The 21,465-nt window shown below is 43.3% G+C and overlaps 1 protein-coding gene across 1 annotated transcript in view; it reads left to right on the top strand.

Annotated features, from left to right (window-relative positions):
- MAST3 (microtubule associated serine/threonine kinase 3) overlaps positions 1 to 21,465 on the top strand; it is a 208,209-nt gene that overhangs the window by 4,150 nt on the left and 182,594 nt on the right. Inside the window, 1 exon segment of the mRNA XM_030219481.1 lies at positions 11,572 to 11,661. Coding sequence (XP_030075341.1) covers positions 11,572 to 11,661 — 90 coding nt within the window.

Raw genomic sequence — 21,465 nt, 5'->3', positions numbered from 1 at the left:
CTTACTATCTACTGCCCTGGTGGTCTAGTGACCTCTTCAGGACAGGAAAGAGCCCCCTCTTTCCTGCCCGGAGTGCTGCCCTTGCCCTGCATCCTGTTGCTGTGTGACAGTCTCGGGATTCAAAATGGCCACCGAGAGTTGAAGCGGCCTCGTGAGACTTCAACTCTCGACGGCCATTTTGAATCCCGAGACCGTCACAGCAACAGGATGCAGGGCAAGGGCAGTGCTCCGGGCAGGAAAGAGGGGGCTCTTTCTTGCCCCGAAGAGGTCGCTAGACCACCATGGCAGTAGATAGTAAGTAAGGAGAGGGGAGGTGGCGGGGGAGGGGAGGGGAATATGTGACCCCCCGGGGGGAGGGGAGGTGACGGTGGGGGGCAGGGGAGGGGAATATGTGACCCGGGGGGGAGGGAAATATGTGACAGAGGGCGGGGTGAGAGCGAGAAAGGGTGGGGCGAGGATGCAAAAGGGGTGTGGTGTGGGCGGGGCAGGGGCGGGCAGGGGTCCTCTTTTTCAGAGGACAAAATATGGTTACCCTAGGTAAGAGGCCCTTTTGCCGAGCAGCAAGCTGGAACTACTATCAGCCCAACATGGGTGCCGGTGGTAGTTCCACCTCTATTTCCGGTGCATGCCATTTCCGGTGCTAGCAGAAATATTGAAAAACGTTTTCCTCGGGCAGCGTCTCGCACTGCCCATTTACCACCAGGTTAGCACATGAGCTGTTACCGCCACTTCATAAGTGCTGCCCCCCCCCCAAATGACCGCACGGCAAATGCAAACTTACCGCATGGCCATTTCATTTTTTTTTTGGTTATTTTCAACCGCTGCAGTAAAAGGGGCCCTGCGGTAACGGTGGCGGCCGTTTTTGCTGCGTGCCAGGGCCCCTTTAACACAGCTTAGTAAGAGGGCCCCTAAACGCTGTCCTGACTTTATCCGCCAAGTTAACCAGGCACCGATCTGAATATCAGTGGTGCCCAGTTAATTTTGGGGTTGCCACACTAACCTGGATGTTCAGTGCCGGATGCCAGACATGACCCAGCATGGAATATCCAAGATGAATCCAGCCCATGGCTGTGAGTGGCTTACAAGTTGCTTACCACTGCAGGCTGAATATCGGGTCCTATGTTAATATGGTTAGGTTTTAAAAGATTATATCAGAACAGTACATAATCTTCAGGTGCCTGTATCAAAACAATGTAAACAAAGTCAGAATTTTCTACATCGTCTAGCTACATAAGTAGGATGTCACCAATATATCCTGAAGAAATTTCAGTTACACAGATCAATATAAATAATAAATAATAGAAGATATTAGCAACTTATTTGTCATTAAGTTTTTATTTAGGGTATAACCTGAAAGATGTTATTCTTTTGCAATACAATTCTAGTACTTACTTTTCCAACAGGACTTGTATTTAGTTATATTCATGAACTTAAAAATTAATATATTTGGAAATTTGATAAAGAGACTGTGTAATCTTAACATATATTCATATAGGGGGCCTAACGCAGGCCTACTGCTCATTAAAAGAGCACTATTGCAGGACGCGCTGAAGCATCCCAAAGTAGTTTCACACTCTGCGCATGCTAATCCCATACTGGAAAACATTTTTTTATTTTCCAGCACGGCAGACGTGCCAATGAGCAGAGAGTAGGCATTCCTGCGCTAATTGGGTAATGCAGGCACATTACTGCACGCTACCTGATTAACGTTGGAGTAGAAAACACACAGCAAGGATGAAAGTGGGTCAGTACCAAGTAACCAAGGCAAACCAATGGTAAAAGGTGTCCAAACGTTTATTTGCCAATATTAAATCTGACCCAATAAAAGGACCCAACACGGGCCGTGTTTCGGCTGGAGATCCTCCTCAGGTGTCAAGTTCTTTAAAACCGATAACTCCACAGAGTTGTATAGACATGTAGAACAACGTACTCCTGTAGTGATGATATTACTACTACTACTACTTATCATTTCTAAAGCGCTACTAGACGTACGCAGCGCTGTACACTTGAACATGAAGAGACAGTCCCTGCTCAACAGAGCTTACAATCTAATTAGGACAGACAAACAAGAGATAAGGGAATATTAAAGTGAGGATGATAAAATAAGGGCTCTGAACAAGTGAATAAGGGTTAGGAGTTAAAAGCTGCATCAAAAAAGTGGGCTTTCAGCTTAGATTTGAAGACTGCCAGAGATGGAGCTTGACGTACCGGCTCAGGCAGTCTATTGCAGGCATATGGTGCAGCAAGATAAAAGGAACGGATATCACTTTGAAGTGAGCGCTCCTGCTGACATGACAAGCCGTCAGTGAGGCAAGGAGTAAGCTGGGTCCTTTTATTGGATCAGATTTACTATTGGCAAATAAACTTTTGGACACCTTTTACCAGTGGTTTGCCTTGGTTACTTGGTACTGTCCCACTTTCACCCTTGCTGTGTGTTTTCTACTTTTTTCTGTGGAAGGTGCATGGCCCCCGTGGGAGTAGTGCAGGAGCCCTTACCCCCTCCTAAATAGATGGCCACACTAAAAGTGACCACAGTGTGCCAAAAAAAACCACACACTTATACCAGCACTGGCCACTGTTTAGCTTGGTAAAAGGACCCCATACTGTGTAGTTATAATTATAATGGAGAATATAACTCTTTCTGAAAGAATATAAATCAGGTAAACATATATTAGCCACTCAACAGGAGAAATTAACATACTGTAGAAGAGATTGACATGTCCATAGCATTAAATAATATAACAACATAGTCTGTGCAGCAAAAATATGTGAGTTTGGCACAGAAGGAGCTACGTGATTAAGTCAAAGTAGTTTTTATATGAAGAGTGCTCAATGAGCACAAATGAGTAATAATTTGGAAGATATTAGTCATTTTTGACTGTTCGAATAAATTTCAGAGGCACAACTTCTGCTTATCAAGGTGGCATAGGGCTGGTAGAATCACAAACATCTTAATCATATGTATTTTCTCCAATACCAATATGTTTATCTTGAATTTCAAAGTTATTTTCATCAGAAACACAAGATAATTGTTTAAGTTACAGCTTGACAGTAAACGTTGAGGTAGACAAAGGTTGATTATTTTTGTCATGAAGTGCTGGGGTAATGTATAGCTTGCGTTATGCAGCCTTGCAGGATATCGCCAAAAGTACTGTGCTTTCAAAATTTTTGTCAAAGCAGTATATCATCATTTAATTAAGGTATTCCACTATCTTCAGACATACTCATAGTTGTGTAGTCTGATCAGGTTTGGTTTTCATAACTGCATCTTGATGCGATTATTGTGAATAGAACGATACACACACATTCTACAAATGAAATTAATTCCTTTATACAATGAGCTGAAGGCTATGACATTTCAAGGAATCCAGATATTCTTGAAGTTTTGCAGGATCTGTGAAAGAGGATGTATGATTATTGAAGGTGCTACGCATTTGGGCAGGATAGATTAAACCATTTCGACAGTAGCCTATATGGGGTCCTCTTACTAAGGTGCACTGAAAATGGCCCTGCGGTAGTGTAGACGTGTGTTTTGGCGCGCGGGGAATTATTTTTCAGTGCACCTACAAAAATTTGTCTTTTTTAAATTTTGCCGAAAATGGACGTACGGCAAAATGAAAATTGCCGCGGGTCCATTTTGGGTCTGCGACCTTACCGCAAGCCATTGACCCTAGCGGTAAGGTCTCACGCGGTAACGGGCGGTAATGGTCTACGCGCATCAAATGCACTTGACGTGTTGTAGCTGTCCCACATCAGAAATAAAAATATTTTTCGGACGTGCGTAGCAGCACGCGTGCCAAAATTGAATTACCACAAGGGTTATGCAGTAACTAGGCGGTAACTCCAATTTGGCACGTAGGCCCCAACGCAGCTTAGTAAAAGGGCCCCACTGTACTTTAATTGTTGTCACAATTTTAAGAATTTCATCCTTTTGCCTGCTGCGGTAGGAGCCAAGACAGGAATAATATGAATCCTGTGTCATTCGTACAACATCCTATATAATAATTCTCACCTCCAATGTTCTGACTTGCCTGGGACCATGGCTCATTCCGAGTAGGTCTGCTAGGCTCCATAGATCAGGCTGACATCACTGTAGCCATTATGATGTCAACTTCAGAACTCGGAGGGGGAAAAAACATGCCTGACAGCTGATCCATGTCCAGAGGAGGGTCGCTGGACATGGGTGGCTGCAGGGGAGCTGAGGAAAACCTTGCTAGCACCCGTTTCATTTGTGTCAGAAATGGGCCTTTTTTACTAGTAATATATATTTTGTTTGTTTGTTTTTCATTGGTAAGTATTTGCAAAGCTTGGAGCTAGGGAAATAATTTTGCCACTATGGGCTGTGGATGTTTTTATAAAGTGTAGGCCACCATAGCACATGGTATGCTCTCGCAGGGGCTCTTATACTAAGGCACGCGTGGGCACCTACACGCATCTAACATGCACCAAATTGGAACTACTGCCTGGCGACTGTGTGCCCTGGGTGGTAATCCCAATTTTGATGCGCGCCCAAAATACACAGTAGAAAATATTTTCTATTTTCTACCACGTGGTGCTTACCCAGAGGTAATCAGCAGTTTACACGTGCTGGCCGCTTACCGCCCGGTTAGCATGTGAAACCTTACCGCTAAGTCAGTGGGTGACGGTAAGGTCTCAGGCCGAAAATGAACATGTGTTGGTTTTAATTTTGGCGCAAATCCGTTTTCAGTCACAAAAAAATGCCTTTTTTTCCAGGCGCACTGAAAAATTGACCTGCGCACATCCAAAACACGCGCCTACACCAGCGCAAGCCACTTTTAGGTGAGCCTTAGTAAAAGGGCCCCTCAGTTTGCAAGAGAGGGTCAAAGTGTCTCTCAAAAGTTGCAGTGAAGAGAGAAAGGGGATCATGTCACTCCCTTCGGCACCTTTCGATTATCCCTCGTATCCTGATGTTGTTAGGCTTGTTCCGATTGGAGAAATCTTCAGTATCTTTCTGAAGTTTGCAAATGGCCTGCTTATTTTTATCCATTTGCTGGGCTGTACTCTCAGGTTGTTGTGTTCAATTTTCTAGGTTATCAAGCTGACCTTGTGAAGTTAAAAGTGGAGCAGTAAGAGTTTCTAATTCTTTTTGAATACCTTTCATCACTTCTAGTTGTGTTCACATTATGTCTTTGACTCAGAGTTTGCATTTCTTTAATAATTTGGATTTGATACAGTGCTGAAGTCTCTGGTCGTACTTTTGTCAGGCATAGGTCAATCAGACTTGTGTCTTTCTTGCCCACATCTCAACAAACAGTGAAGCTCTTAATGCAAAAGAAAAGATGAACTTGAGGGGGAAATATTCTTGATGATAGCCTTTGAATTGAAGAGAGTTCACTCCATATGTCTGCTCCAGGCACATAGCCAGACTTGGATTTGGGGGGGGGGGGGGTGAACCCAAGTGGAGTGGGTCACAAAAGTTTTCCCCACCCCTGCCCTTCTCTACCCCAAAGCCTGGCAGTTAATGGTGTTTTCCTGGGCTGCTGCCGCGCTGGTCACTCTTCCCACACATGCTTGGTTTTGAACATGCATGAGGGAGGCCACCCCAATTGGGGGGCCCCCAAGGCCCCCCAGGTCTATGCCACTGGTCTGCTCAGTCTGACAGCCACTCTGCCCCCGTCCAGGACAGTTCTTTCATTATCTCTTGGCATCTACTACTTAAGATGCGGGGATGGGACCAGGGTTCTTTGTACCCAGTGTGAACCCTGATATTTGTGTTACCTTCCCCCAAATAGTCTGTAATCTCAAAGTGCAACCCGAGATTTGATAATTAGACTCAATAACCAAGATCACCTCAACACCCCAAACCTTCCTAGAATCACAGGAGTGGTCTTAACGGATATCAACCCTGGCCAAAGCCTGGGCTTTCAGAGAGCCTCATACTTATTATAAATGTATAATATTGCAAATTCAAAAAATATAAATCAATTTATGCAAGTTCTTCATTCAGCAAGCACTGCCAATGTGGCTTTGGTCTTTGTCTGCAGCTATGATTCCAATCGTGTACAAATCCCAAAAAATACATGGGCCACATTAGTTACCTGATGCTAGGGTCCACCTCGGGGGTCAGCAACCAAGAAAAAGATCTAGGCGTCGTTGTAGATAATACACTGAAATACTCTTCTCAGTGTTCGGCGGCGGCCAAAAAAGGATGCTAGGCATTATTAAGAAAGGGATGGTGAATAAGACCCAAAATACTATAATGCCTTTGTTTCTGCTCCATGGCGAGTCCACACCTTGAGTATTGCGTTCAGTTCTGGTCGCCATATCTCAAAAAAGATATAGCGGATTTAGAAAAGGTTCAAAGAAGAGTGACCAAAATGATAAAGGGGATGGAACTCCTGTTGTATGAGGAAAGGCTAAAGAGGTTAGGGCTCTTCAGCTTGGAAAAGAGAAGGATGAAGGGAGATATGATTAAGGTCTACAAAATCCTGAGTGCTGTAGAACGAGTAGAAGTAAATCGATTTTTTTACTCGTTCCAAAAGTACAAAGACTAGGGGACACTCAAGGAAGTTACATGGAAATACATTTACAACAACAGGAGGAAATATCTTTTCACTCAATTAATAGTTAAGCTCTTGAACTCTTTGCTGGAGGATGTGGTAACAGTGGTTAGTATATCTGGGTTTTAAAAAGGGTTGGACAAGTTCCTGGAGGAAAAGTCCATAGTCTGCTTTTGAGACATATGTGGGGAAGCAACTGCTTGCCCTGGGATTGGTAGCATGGAATATTGCCACGATTTGGGTTTCTGCCAGGTACTTGTGACCTGGATTGGCTACTGTTGGAAACAGGATACTGGGCTAGATGGACCATTGGTCTGACCCAGTATGGTTTCTCTTATGTTCTTATGTTCTTAGTTAGTTTGGGCTATTATTGATTCAATCAGCAATGCAGCATAGTATAGTGTAAATCAGTGAAAAATGTGTGATGTCACCATCTGTTATCAACAGATATTTTTCATATTGTCAGCAATTGTGGCTTTTCTCTGCATTTTGATGACTCTCGTACATGTTATCATGCTATCATCTCCTCTGCAAAGTATTTCGAAATTGATCGAGACTGGAAAATTTAAAGTGCACTGTATTAAATTTTAAACTAGACCAGTATGAGTGCACTGAGAAGAAAGTCTGATGCATAGAAAATAAAAGTGATGAAACAAAAGAAGCATGAAAGATCTAAGCCAGATAAAAAGCTAACTGAAATTGACAAGTTTTTTTTGTTCAGCCCCAAACCGCTGCAAGGCAATCCATGATACTAATGCACATGGATGACAGAGGAATTAGGACACACGATGATGATGACAAACTAGTACAGACAAAAGGTGATGAAGAGGGCAATACAGCTGCCAATGTTATAATGCCAGCTGATGCTGGTGCACCATTACTTGACAATGTAGTGACATGATTGACACCAAGGGTGTAGCCAGACCCCAACATTTGGGGGGTCCGGAGCCCAAAGTAGGGGGGCACAGTTTGTCCCACCTCCCTGCCGCAACCCCTACCCCGCCACAACCCCGCATACCTTGGCTGATGGGGGTCCCCAAACCCCGCCAACTGAAGCCTTTCTCCAGCAATGCATTGCCAGCCCTGCTTACCCTCACGTCGCATGTATGCTCAGTTTTAGTGAAGCTGAGAGTGCACGAAGTTGATGGTTGACTTTAGTTTTAAGGAATGTAACAGATTCAGAATTTTAGAAATAGTTATGTAGTTAAAATAAAACTTTAACTCACGGATTGTAGGTATGAACTTTACAGTTTCTGGTTCTGATATCCTTGGATGGTTCAATTGGTGTAGGTTGAAATGTATGGTTCTGCAATCGACGATGAACAGCATCAGAAACAAGCAGAGCAGCTTGAATTTCCACCCATTTACTGTCTGACTTATCATTTGGCATCAACTCATTGCAGAGATCAATAAGTTACCAAAATATTTCAAAATCCCGCTGCTCACATTGAAACGGCAGCTACACATATCAGCAGGTGAACTGCCTCATTTGGGGCCCTGTTTACTAAAGTACATAAGTATTGCCATACTGGGACGGACCAAAGGTCCATCAAACCCAGCATCCTGTTTCCAACAGTGGCTAATCCAGGTCACAAATACCTGGCAAGATCCTGAAAAGGTTCAATACATTTTATGCCTTCTTATCCTAAAAATAGCTGTGGATTTTCCCCAAGTCAATTTAATAATGGTCTATGGACTTTTCCTTTAGGAAGCCGTCCAGACCTTTTTTAAACCCCACTAAGCTAACCGCCTTTACCACATTCTCTGGCAACGAATTCCAGAGTTTAATTACACGCTGAGTGAAGAAACATTTTCTCTGATTCGTATTAAATTTACTGCTTTGTAGCTTCATTGTATGCCCCCTAGTCCTAGTATTTCTGGAAAGAGTAAGCAAACGATTCATGTCTACCCGTGCCACTCCACTCATTATTTTAAAGACCTCTATCACATCTCCCTCAGCCATCTTTTCTCCAAACTGAAAAGCCCTAGACGCTTCAGCCTTTCCTCATAGGGAAGTCGTCCCATTCCCTTTATCATTTTCATTGCCCTTCTCTGTACCTTTTCTAATTCCACTATATCTTTTTTGAGATGCGGTGACCAGAATTGAACACAATATTTGAGGTGCAGTTGCACCATAAACCGATACAAAGGCATTATAACATCCTCATTTTTGTTTTCCATTCCTTTCCTAATAATACCTAACATTCTATTTTTCTTTCTTAGCCACTGCAGCACACTGAGCAGAGGGCTTCAATGTATCATCAACAACGATTCCAAGATCCCTTTCTTGGTCGGTGACTTCTAACATGGAACCTTGCATTACGTAGCTATAGTTTGGGTTCCTCTTTCCCACATGCATCATTTTGCACTTGTTCACATTAAACGTCATCTGCCATTTAGACGCCCAGACTCATAAGGTCCCCTTGTAATTTTTCACAATCCTCTCGTGATTTAACAACTTTGAATAACTTTGTGTCGTCAGCAAATTTAATTGCCTCACTAGTTACTCCCATCTCTAGATCATTTATAAATATGTTAAAAAGCAGTGGTCCCAGAACAGACCCCTGGGGAACCCCACTATCTACCCTTCTCCATTGAGAATACTGACCATTTAACCCCACTCTATGTTTCCTATCCTTTAATCAGTTTTTAATCCACAATAGAACACTACCTCCTATCCCATGACTCTCCAATTTCTTCTGGAGTCTTTCATGAGGTACTTTGTCAAACGCCTTTTGAAAATCCAGATACACAATATCAGGGGCGTAGCCAGACCTTACGGTGGGAGGGGGCCAGAGTCCAAGGTTGGGGGCACATTTTGAGTGGTCGCACCCCCCCTCGCCTTGCAAATACCTTTGCTGATGGGGGTCTCCAACCCTCACCAGCCGAAGCCTTCTTCAGCGCCGCCTCCGGCACAGCCGCGTTCCTGCCCTGGTCTTCTTGCTCCTCCTGTCCTGTGCACGCTGACGCTCCTTTACGTACTGGTTTCATTTTTACTGCAGGCCCTGTTCCCGTCCCATTTTTAAAAAGCCTTTTTTTGTAGATGCGGTAAAAATTGGCCCAGCGTGTACCCAATACACGCGCGTAAGCTACAACAGGCCACTTTTTACCACTGCTTAGTAAAAGGGCCCCAAGCATATTCTATAACCTAGATTTAGGCGCCGATTATAGAATATGCTTAGTTGATATTTCAGCGCCTAAATCTGCGCGCATCCATTTACACCAAACAAAAATGGCGTAAATGTCAGCACGTAGATTTAGGCGCACTGGGCCATATTCTACAGCTAGGCACCTAAATTTTGGAACACCCACAAAACACCCATTTCCCTGCCCAAAACCATGCCCCTTTTTGCCTGCACACGTGAGAACTTTGGCACACATCACTACTGAATACGCTTAGCGAGTTGTGCGCCTGAATTCTAATCAGTGCCAATTAGTTCTCATTAGTGCTTGTTAAGTGCTGATATCAGCGCTCATTAGCTTGTTAAGCCAATTAAGTTGCATGCGGTGTTATAGAATCCACACCGATTTTGGCACCTAAATCTAAGCGCACTATATTTGAAAATTGCCCACCCTCCCTGCGGGTAAAAATATGCACTAATGATTTCTTGTGTTTATGTGACTGTCAGGACCTATTGCTTTGCTTTCTTCAGTTCTATTTCTGTTACTGTTTTTATTAGTAGTACACTCCTTTTCAAAAAGGATCTAAATGGCAAACACGTCAGCCTAAAAAGCCAGTACAATAAGAGAAATTCCGGCTCAGTACATATGCATAATTCTGATAGCATAGTCAGTCATTACAATAATGCTTAGCAAAAAGAACTGTGTTAAGAAACAAAACGGTAACCTCTACAGTGTAAGGCCCAAAAAAAAAAAAAAAAAAAAAAAAGCAACCCCCTTAGAGTTTTTTGCTGGCATTCTCAGCAACTGCTTGAAATTTCAATGTGAAATTTTACAGCTTCGTTTGTTGTTACTATCTACGTTTATGTGCCATGTGGAATATGATTATCTTGAAAGACAGTGAAATGACAGACTTTTTAGCATGACCACCCAGCGATTTTTGCACATTCAAAAATGTTTGTGGTGGACACTTAACAGTCTATTTGCCTATATATATTTGCATTGAAAAACTACCATTATGTGAAAAAAATGGGTACCAGCTTACTGTTAATGATGTCACCGTGATATAGACTTTTGTAAACAATAATTTGAATTTCAATAATTTGTAATTGATAATATGATAATTTACTACTACTACTAATCATTTCTATAGCGCTACCAGACGTACGCATTGCTGTACACATTAAATGCAGGTACTTTGTCCCTAGAGGGCTCACAATCTAGGTTTTTGTACCTGGAGTAATGAAGGGTTAAGGGGCCCTTTTACAAAGGCATGGTAGGCTCTACGTCAGTGGCGTAGCTATGTGGGGACACGGGGGCCTGGGCCCCTGTACATTTGGCCCTGGACCCCCCTGCTGACAACCCTCTCGACCCCCCTCCTGCTGCCAACCCTCCCCCACCGCCGCCATCACCATTGGCTACCTTTGCTGGCGGGGGACCCCAACCCCCGCCAGCCGAAGTTCTCTTCTTCCAGCGCAAGGCTTTGTTCTGTTTCTGTGAGTCTGATGTCCTGCAGGACATCAGACTCACAGAAACAGGACAAAGCCTTGCGCCGGAAGAAGAGGACTTCGGCTGGTAGGGGTTGGGTCCCCTGCCAGCAAAGGTAGCCAATGGCGGCGGCAGGGGAGGGTTGGCAGCGGGAGGGGGGTCGAGAGGGTCGGCGGGTGGGGGGGCTAAAATGTGCCCCCTCGGGCTCTGGACCCTCCTCCCGCCGAAGTCTGGCTAAGCCCCTGCTGTGAGAGTACTGAGAATTCTTTCAAGATGGAAAATCTGGGGTGCAGCTGACTGTCTCCCCTCTGACCTCTCTATCTACCTGACCCAAAGAGAGAAAAATCTATTGGAAGCTTTAGCTGGGGTTGCTTTCAGCAGTGCCTAAGCTGGCAGAAGTATGTTGGAACTTAACACTAGTGTGGTGCCTCTTGCCTTGCAGTTTATCTCCCAGTAACCAGAGTCCCACCCTCTTGAGCCCTTGCAGTCCCTGCAGCCCGAGCAGCCCTTTACTAACACTTCATCCATGGAGGTAAGGAGATGTTTGATTTTACTAATCTTGATTATGCTGACCAGTGAATGGTGGGGGGGGGGGGGGGGGAGATGGCTGAGGTTTGCATAACCACTGCATATAAATTCTGGGGTTGCGCTATAACACAACATCAACAGATAACTTAATCATTTCAGTGCAGGGGTGGGCCCAGTTCTTGAAAGCTAGTGAGTTAGTTTACTAAAAAGATTTAGCTACAACTTGTTGGCTGACCTTTTTTTTCCATGTGTCTAAGTGGGACAACACAGCAGTTTTGTTACCCATGATAAAATGAGGTCAAATTGATTAATTGACACGCTACGATCTACACATGACTGAAATGAGTCTAGAAAGACCTTTCACTCCCAGTCCTCAAGGGTACCAACAGATCAAGTTTTCAGAATATTCCTAATGAATATGCATGACAGGGATTTACATACCATAGAGGTAGTAGACATGCAAATCGCCTTCATGCATATTCATTAGAGGCATCTTGAAAACCTGACCTGTTGGAGAGTGAAGACAAGGGCCTAGACCAGGGGTGTCCAAACTCAGCCCTCACCTAGTTGGGTTTTCAGGATTTCCACAATGAATATGCGTGAGATCTATTTGCATACAGTGGAGGCAGAGCATGCAAATAGATCTCATACATATTCATTGGGGAAATCCTGAAAACCCAACTGAGTTGTAGCCCTCAAGGACCAAGATTGAACACCCTTGATCTAGACATTGACTGGCATTGAAATATGCCTTGATCTCTCCTCATTCACCTGTGCAGGTTAAATTAGATGTAACATAGTAACATAGTAGATGACGGCAGAAAAAGACCTTCACGGTCCATCCAGTCTGCCCAACAAGATAAACTTACACATGCTACTTTTTGTGTATACCCTACCAGATGTGTTGTAGAAATGGTCATTGTAAAAAGCTTTTCCATTGCTTTTTGTTTTATTTCCTTTTGTTTTTTTCAGTTTTATTTCTGTTTCTAGCTCATCCTAATACGACATTATGTTTCTGTTTTGGGTCTTTTTGGATGGGAAACACAAAACAAATACCATCATTTCCCTGTGGTTTAAATTTGATAGTATGGCTCTCCTGCACCTGTGCACCGCAGAGCAGAGTTATCGTTTTAACTCTGCTCTGCCGGTCACAGGTCCTTCTTTCTGTCAAGTCCTGCCTCCTGTGTGAAGTACTTCCTGTTTGGATGCGGCAGGAATAAGGACCTGTACAGTGCAGCAGAGTGGAGCAGGAGAGGAGACAAGTAAGCAGGCCTGAAGGAGGGGAGTGGGCCTGGAGGGATGTTTGACCCAGGTCTGGCTTTGTTTCTCGGCGGCACTGACACACGGTACCTGCTCCCAGTTAACACAGAAGTACTTACCACCTCCTATTTAAATTCCTCACCCCCTCTCTGCCCATGTCACACCCCCTGACAGAAAAATTCAGTAACATGCAATTTAATGTGCGGAAACAGGCAAACTACTGCAAAACCCCTTAAGGTGATTGCTCAGTAAAAAGTTTCAGGATGTTAACCACACTTTAAGGATCAGATTCAATATTTGGCACCTAAAAAAAAAAATTGGCTCCGAAAAATCACACTTAGCGTTATCCTACAAACTTCGCCTAAAGTTAGGAGAGATTTATAGAATACGCGAAGCACCCATCCTGCGACTAAAATTTAGGCATGACCATTTACACCTACTAAAAAACCTGGTGTAAATGCCCGCACCTAACATAGGTGCAAATCAGACATATTCTACAACAGTGTGTGTAAGTTTGAGAAACACCCAGGACCCGCCCATGGTCACGCCCCCTTTTCAGATCTGCATATTAGAATTTATGTGCACCATTCTACATAATATGCTTAGAACGTTGCGCATGTAAATTCTAATGAGTGCCACATAGTTCTGATAATTGCTTGTTAGTAGCCAATTATCGGCGCTGATTGGTTTTTTAGGCAATTAAGTTGGAAAAAAAGGTCTCATCAAACTGCGGCAATAAATATCAAAAAGACACACAGCTCTTTCCATGGCTGTTCTTGCCCACAGTGAAACAAGTAATCATAGAACAAAAACCTCCTGAAAAATTATTGTACTGACACTTTTTCAGCACTACTCATTAACAAAATCACTTCAAGTGCTGACAGTAACGCAAATAATATACAAAACACTGAAACTTATCAGAGTAGTGCTGCGTTTGTGTTATCAGTGGCTCCACCCTAACACAAAACCTTAGGGGTACTTTTACAAAGGTGCGCTGAAAAGTGGCTTGCGGTAGTGTATGCGCGGGTTTTGGGCGTCCGCAGAATCATTTTTCAGCGCGCCTGTAAAAAAGCCCTCTCCTTTTTTTTTTTTTCCTGAAAATGGACGTGCGGCAAAATCAAAATTGTTATCCGTCCATTTTGGGTCTCTGACCTTACCGCCAGCCATAGACCTAGCGGTAAGGAATTTGGGCAGTAAGGACCTCTGCGTGTCAGATGCCACTTGGCGTGCATACGCTATGCGCGTCCAAAAATTTAAAAATTATTTTCAGATGCACATAGCAGACGCACGCCAAAAATGAAATTGCCGCAAGAGCCATACGGTAAGTCCATTTTGACGTTTGTTGGGTGCGCGTAGGCGCCTACGTGGCTTAGTGAAAGGGGCCCTTAAAGCAGTGCAGTCCCGACGGATCCGTTTAGCATCAGCTTCTTCAGGAAACCACACTCGTAATCGTACTTATTTCTGGCCCGCTGGAGGGTAGTCGTTCCACTGTCTCAAGCCTCAAGCGTGAAAACGACTACCCTCCACTTGTTTCACTGTGGGCAGGAAGAGCTGTGGAAAGAGCGGTGTGTCTTTTTGATATATATTGCCGCAGTTTGATGAGATCTTTTTTCCTCTTTGAATTGTGAGTGATTTTTCTTCATTTATTTGTGGTTGAGTATTCTCATATTGTTTTTAGTGAAGTGGATCTCAATTTGGTTTTACTTTGAGGCAATTAAGTTGCACATCTAAATTGGCCGCACGGCCAGTTTACGCATGCAAGTTTATTCGCCATATATAGAATTCAGGAAGTAAGTGTTTAGCACCCTTTAGTAGGAAGTCCCGTTAATGAACTTTTCCTCTCGTACAACCTCAAATGAAATTGTATTGCAGAAGAGGTTTTACATCTTCTGGACTAGTAGAAAACAAACTGCCTGATTAAATTGTTATTGTAAATAGCTGCTTTCATTTCGCTGTCATCACTGTTGGAACATTTTGTCCTCCTGGTTATTTCTGCTGTCGGCTTGTTGCAGGATTCCGATTAGTTTTGTTTTTATGGTGATTTATTTTTATTTTTGTTTATCAAGCAAGGAAGACATTAATTTTTATGTCAGGGTGAAAGCGACTGCAACAGAAATATTCTGGCTGTAATTTTTTTAAACTGCTTTGAAGGCAAGTTGTGGGATCATATCAAATTTATTTTATATGTCACTTTTTCGTTGCTGTAAATAACTGGATGCAAGAGAAAGGTTTATAAGAGCGGGAACATAAGGTAATTGGCATTATTAAAAAAATGATCTCAGTATGTGACTATAAACCTGTTCTAGCATGTCAGTGGCAGTCAACTAGCTAAGGGTACCCGATGCTGCAGGAGTTCCCTGATTCCTTGTGTGCATCAGAATCATGTGTAGGCCTCAACTTTCCCTTTATATTTTTGTATTTATTTTTTATTTGTTATCCTTCTCAGGTAATCAGGGGGGCCAATATCAGTTACATGGTGACAATAACTGCAGTCATAAAATAATCACAAAGAAACAGTGAGTTAGAAATACAAACTTTTCCTAACACAGTCTATTTATCACCATTCTGCATGTTCAATCCCTCAACAAACATCCATTACAATCCCCCACTAAAATATAACTAATAAAAACCAATCAATACCCAAACATTCAGGATCGTTAGGCCACAGTCAGTAAACATGCACTTACGTCTCACTACCTGATTCAGGGTCCCTTTTACAAAGGCGCGGTAGGGTACGCCAAATCGGCCCTCCTGCCGAGGTAGCGTAGGAGCCTGGTGGTAGTTCCAAAGTTGGCGCATGCAGTTTCCCGTGGTAGAAAATAATTTTCTTTTTTCTACCACGGGGAGGGTGTTCCCTGCAGTAATCGGCAGCATAGCCACATTGCTGCGCGCTGCCCGATTACCGTGGGGTTAGCACGTGAGCCCTTACCACCAAGTAAATAGGAGGTGGTAAGGGCTCATACGGTAAATGGCCATGTGCTCATTTTGAACTTAGCGCCTGGCTATTATTGCCGAAAATAGAAATTTGGCTTTTTGGCAGACGCACAAAGAGGTGGCCTGAGCACGCAGGAAAATCACCCGCTAAAAGTAGAGCAAACCACTTTTTAGCACACTTTTGTAAAAGTGCTCCTTACTGAACAAACTACACAAAATAACAATAACAACAAGAACATGGATTGTATTTTCTTCATACAAAACTTAGAAGAGAGGAGCTCAACTAGCATCAGTCTGAAACTTGCACTGATTCAGCCCTATTTTATGTCTGTTACCATGTGTCCAATTTATGCTCACAAATTTTTCTTGTGAAATAAGTCAGTCATCACTGACCCTCTCTACCACCCTCCGGACAAGAGAAAATAGCTGGAAGTTGGCAGACCATTATTAATATGCCTTTCATGCTGTTCAGCAATTATTGTCATCTGTGACATGCAACAAGAAAAGGCCACTGAATGGTATGGAGTGCTGGATGGATGGACTACAAGATGCCAGCTTGGAGCAGAGTCACTGGTCATCTGTTACTTAAGGTCACTGACATCTGCTGGGGGGAGCCATGCACCCACTGATGGTGACCTATCCTATTGGGAGTTCAAGAATTCCACACTATCTCTGCATGCAGGACTGGTGTTAAACATGCTGGGTCCTGGGAGAAACTCGGAAGGGGACCCCAAACCCACCAGAAGGCTGCATCTCCTTGAGCTTTATATTGCCCAGCCCTACCTGCATGGCCACAAGGTAGAGCTCCCAAGCCAGCATTAGGACTGCTGGCCAAGACCCAACTCCCACCACAAATGTATCTCTGAAAATTTCATTAGAGTTTTCCATTGAATACATATGATGAGAATGTGGCCACGGGAAGGTCAAGAATTGAAGTTCCACCGCCATCTAAAGGTCTGATACTAGAGACTATACAAGGACCCCCCCCCCCCCCCCTCCTTTGCACATAAAAACCTGCTGTACACCGCCTTGGATGAATGTCTTCATAAAGTTGGTTAGTAAATCTCAATAAATAAATAAATAATGTCATAAAATAAAAACTGAAGGACTTGTGACATCTCATCACCTGGATGAGAAATGGGGTGACCAACATAGAATCGGAAAGAGCAGTTGGAGCTCTCTTTTGTTGCCATATGCACCGCAGGTCTTCTGCAAGAAGGAAGGAGACATTCGCCGTCTGAAACAGGGAAGTTCTGTCTACCCAACATCTGTAGCCAGCTATTGTGAACATGAGATGGGAATCGCGTCTTTTGGTCAGACACAGATACAGAGCTGCCAAGGTGCTCAACATCATGAGGACACTTTAGGCTTCGGATTGCCGTCAACCGCCTTTACCTTGAGCATTAATAAAAATGGCTAAAGTCATGGAGTACCACATTGCATTGGGGTTGTGAGCTGAAAATCAGGACTGGCCAATAAAATCTCCCTTCTGGAAGTGCACGACTTGATAACTGTGCAGATACTGGACAAGAACACACTGGTGAAGAAATGTTGGGCTTCTCACTCAATTTAAAATAGACTTGAAAACATTCCTTTTCACTGACTCCCACATTTATTCTTCTGTACGTACCTTTTCTCATCTTTTCTTTTGTTTATTGTTGTTCCACCCCTTGGCCCTCACTGTCTGTCTGTGTGAATCACATTTCTTTTGTTATTATTAGAATGTAAGCCTCTTTCTCGTATGCCCTCTCGTTCCAGAGCTTTCCTTCAGTTGAAAAAGGCTCACTTCCTGTATATTAATGCCCGTGACATATTTAAATGTCTCTATCATATCTCCTCTCTCCCTCCTCTCTTCCAACATGATAGAGACGTTTAAATATGTCACGGCATTAATGTACAGGAAGTGAGCCTTTTTCAACTGAAGGAAAGCTCTGGAACGAGGGGGCATACGAGAAAGAGGGAATAGGCTTAGGAGTAATCTAAGAAAGTATTATTTCACAGAAAGGGTGTTGGAGGCATGGAATGGCCTCCCAGTGGAGGTTGTGGAGTCGAGGACTGTGTCAGAATTTTAAAAGGCATGGGATAAGCATGTGGGATCGCTTAGGAAAAGGAAGAGTTAGGGGTTACAGAGGGTGGACAGACTGGATGAGCCATTCAGCCTTTCTCTGCCGTCATGTTTCTATGTGATGCTTCCTGTCCTTTGCCAAGATTACCAACAAATAACTCCAGATTTACCCATCAGGGATGATCCAGTCCTGGATTTTACCTCATTGCATGGTGGGACTTGCAGTTCTGATTTCCCTATTGTGTTCCCTAAGCAAGACTGCAAGGGCCTTCATGCAGTGGGTAAACCCAAGGCTGAATCAGCCCTGTTGGGAAAATCTGGAGCCCGTAGTTCAGGTTTATTTTTATATACTGCAAATAAAGACCCCTCAACCTCAATTCACGTCCTCTAGTTTTACCATTTTCCCTTCTCTGGAAAAGATTTGTTTCTATTTTTAATACCTTTCAAGACAACAATATAGAAACAAATTTTCCAGAGAAGGGAAAATGGTAAAACTAGAGGACGTGAATTGAGGTTGCGGTGTGGTAGACTTGAGAGTAATTTCAGGAAATTATTTTTCACGGAGAGGGTAGTCAATGACTGGAATGCCCTTCTGAGGGAGATAATGGAGACAAAAATGATGCCGGAATTCAAAAAGGTGTGGGATGAACACAGAGGATCTCTAATTAGAAAATAAATGGTATAAAAACAAAACTTAAATGGCTGCATGTTTGTTTGATGTGTTGAGTGGCTTAAATGGCAACTCTGGCTGTGAAGAACTAAGGCTGGTTCCAGGCAGACTTGTACAGTCTGTGCCCTGAATATGGCAATCTGGTGTAGGATGGGCAGGGGCGTAGCCAGACAACAGATTTTAGGTGGGCCTAGACAAGAAGTGGGTGGGCACCAAGTGTTCTTCCTCCCCCCAACCACCACCAAAAAAATATCTCAGCTGGCGGGAAAATGCTTCTTTCTACCTTGGCAGTCTGCAGCAGGCATGCGCTGAAAACTGAGAATGCGCAGATGCTGGTATCATAGAGAGTAGTGTTTTTATTACCATCAGGGAAGTCTTCAGCTGGCCGAGCTTGGGATTCCCACCAGCTACCGCTAAACGTGTGCTACTGTTGGATGGGCCTGAGCCCTAAATGGGTGGGCCCTGGCCCACCCAGGCCCACCTGTGGCTACGCCACTGGGCTGGAGAGGGCTTCGACAGAAACTCCAGTAGAATGTTCAGTGGAGATCACTCTGTGGTGTTGTGTTAACATACATTAACTCCCTTCCACTCTCTCCCTAGTGTACATGTGATTAGATGGTACAAGACAAGTGTACTTATACAAAAATACATTTCCCAGCTTAGCCAACCCATCACACACAGTCTCAGATACTGCTTACAGTATGTGACCATCTACCAGTTGAAAGATAACAAATGATTTTTGGAAAGCAGGGATTTCCCACCTCTTTCCACACCAGAGGCTTTATTGCAGCCACTTGTTAAGAAATGTTTATAAAGATTGGGCACTAATACAACTGATGAAGAAAGGTTTCATCAAACAGTCCTTTTAGGGGGATAAATCGAGAGCAAGTCAGGATGAATAACATTTGTAATCAGGGAAAGGTGGACAAGGTTATATTTCGGTGCTAAGCATTCTTGGGGAAACCTCCAGCTTCCCCTCGTTCCTCAAAGAAAGTAGGAGGAAAAATATTGCAAAATTTATGGGAGTGAAAAAAGCAAAACTGGAACGTAGCCTCATGATTTTTCAGGAGCCATCTGCCTGCTTTGCTGATGTAAGACTTGGTAACTGAATTGAATTAAGCTTCCATCTGCCTTGGAGTTTTGCCAGTAAAATCACTACTCAAGGCTCACTTCTTCTATCAGGCTTTTCCAAGTATGGGATAAGGCAGTTTCTATTCCCTTTTTGCTTTGCTAACAGAGGCTTGATAGTTGGGCAGTGAATGAATAAGCCTTTGCCTCTTGCGCCCCTTCCCCCTTCCCACTTTGTTCCCTTTCTGATGATACTGTAATCTTCCCCTGTTGTTAATTCCCTTGAGAATGTTCTTATCTCACCCCTGTCTCCCTTGCTCTCTGTTTTTTTGCGTGCTTTTTAATTTTGTATACTGCTTAGATAGTAATATAGTAAATGATGGCAGATAAACACCTGAATGGTCCATCCAGTCTGCCCAACGATCTCCCAATATCTCCCCCCGATATTCAGCACTATTTAACCAGCCAGGAATGGGTCCTGGCTGGTTAAATAGCGCTTAATTGGCTATCCGTGAATATTCAGAGGGAGACAACCGGTTATCTCACACTGAATATTCCCAGTCAGTGCTTAGGGCTAGATTATGTATATGGAGCCATAAAAATCAATGCCAAAAAAAATATGCCTAGGGCCCATCCATGTGACTAAATCTAGTCGCGAGAATTTACGCAAAGTAAACCTTGGTGTGAATGCTGGCGACTAAGTCCGGTGCAGAGTGGATGTATTCTATAACAGCGTGCATAATTTTTAGTAATGCCCATAATCCGCCCATTCCACGCCCATGACCACACCCCCTTTTGGCGGCACGCAATAGAATTTACACGCATCACTTTATAGAATACACTTAGCAAGTTGTGCGCATAAATTCTAATTAAACCCAATTAGTGTCCATAATTGTCTGTTAATTTGCAATTGTCAAAGCTTATTAAGATAATTAAGTTGCAAGCGCAATACAGAATAAGACCTGAATTGCGTGTTTAACTCAAGTTGCACTATATAGAATCTGGGGGTTAGCAGCTAACCGGTTATATCATGCGATATAACTGACTATCCGCTAATATTCAGTGCATTGCTGGCCAGTGGCATACGTAGGGTAGTTGACACCCGGGGCCGGTCATTTTTTAACACCCCCCCCCCCCCCCCCCCAAAAAAAAAAAAATCCAGTACTAGGCATGCCGAGAATACAAAACACTCAGGACCTTTAGAGCAATTCTACCATACCAATAAAGCAGTCATTTCTACGAGTCACACAAGGAAAAGGAAAGCATCTTAAACACTACAGTGAGCACTAGAAACATCAATTCACCTATTGTAAAACGAAACCAGACAGACTAGTACAGATCGTAGATCCTGCACAGTCAATGCCACTGAAAGCCATGTGTTTTTCACAAACACAGATACACCCTAATCCACTATAGGATAAGTAATCATAAACTTCTATTTAGACAAAAATTAAACTGAACCCCCAATGCCAGACTCTGCATACAATGCAACACCACAGAAACAGAAACATTTAGCTTTCAGAGGCCAAAACCTCCGTCCTCGGGTCAGTACAATATAGTGCTGTTACAGTATCCTATCCTGACCTGAGGAAGGGGGTTTTGTTCTCCGAAAGTTAGTCAAAATGTATTAAAATTAGTCCAATAAAAAGATTACCTTGTTTACATGTTCTATTATAAACATTTATTAACACAGCTACAATACTACTTTATCCTAAAGCAAAAAACAAAAATATATATTTTATTTACAGTTGTCTCTGGTTTCTGCTTTCCTCATCTTCTTTTCACCATCTTCCTTCCATCTAGCATCTGTC

Source organism: Microcaecilia unicolor, chromosome 11, assembly GCF_901765095.1.
Source record: "Microcaecilia unicolor chromosome 11, aMicUni1.1, whole genome shotgun sequence".
In the NCBI taxonomy this organism is placed as follows: domain Eukaryota; kingdom Metazoa; phylum Chordata; class Amphibia; order Gymnophiona; family Siphonopidae; genus Microcaecilia; species Microcaecilia unicolor.
Note: the sequence above shows the minus strand (reverse complement) of the source record. Positions and strands in the feature narration are given on the sequence as shown.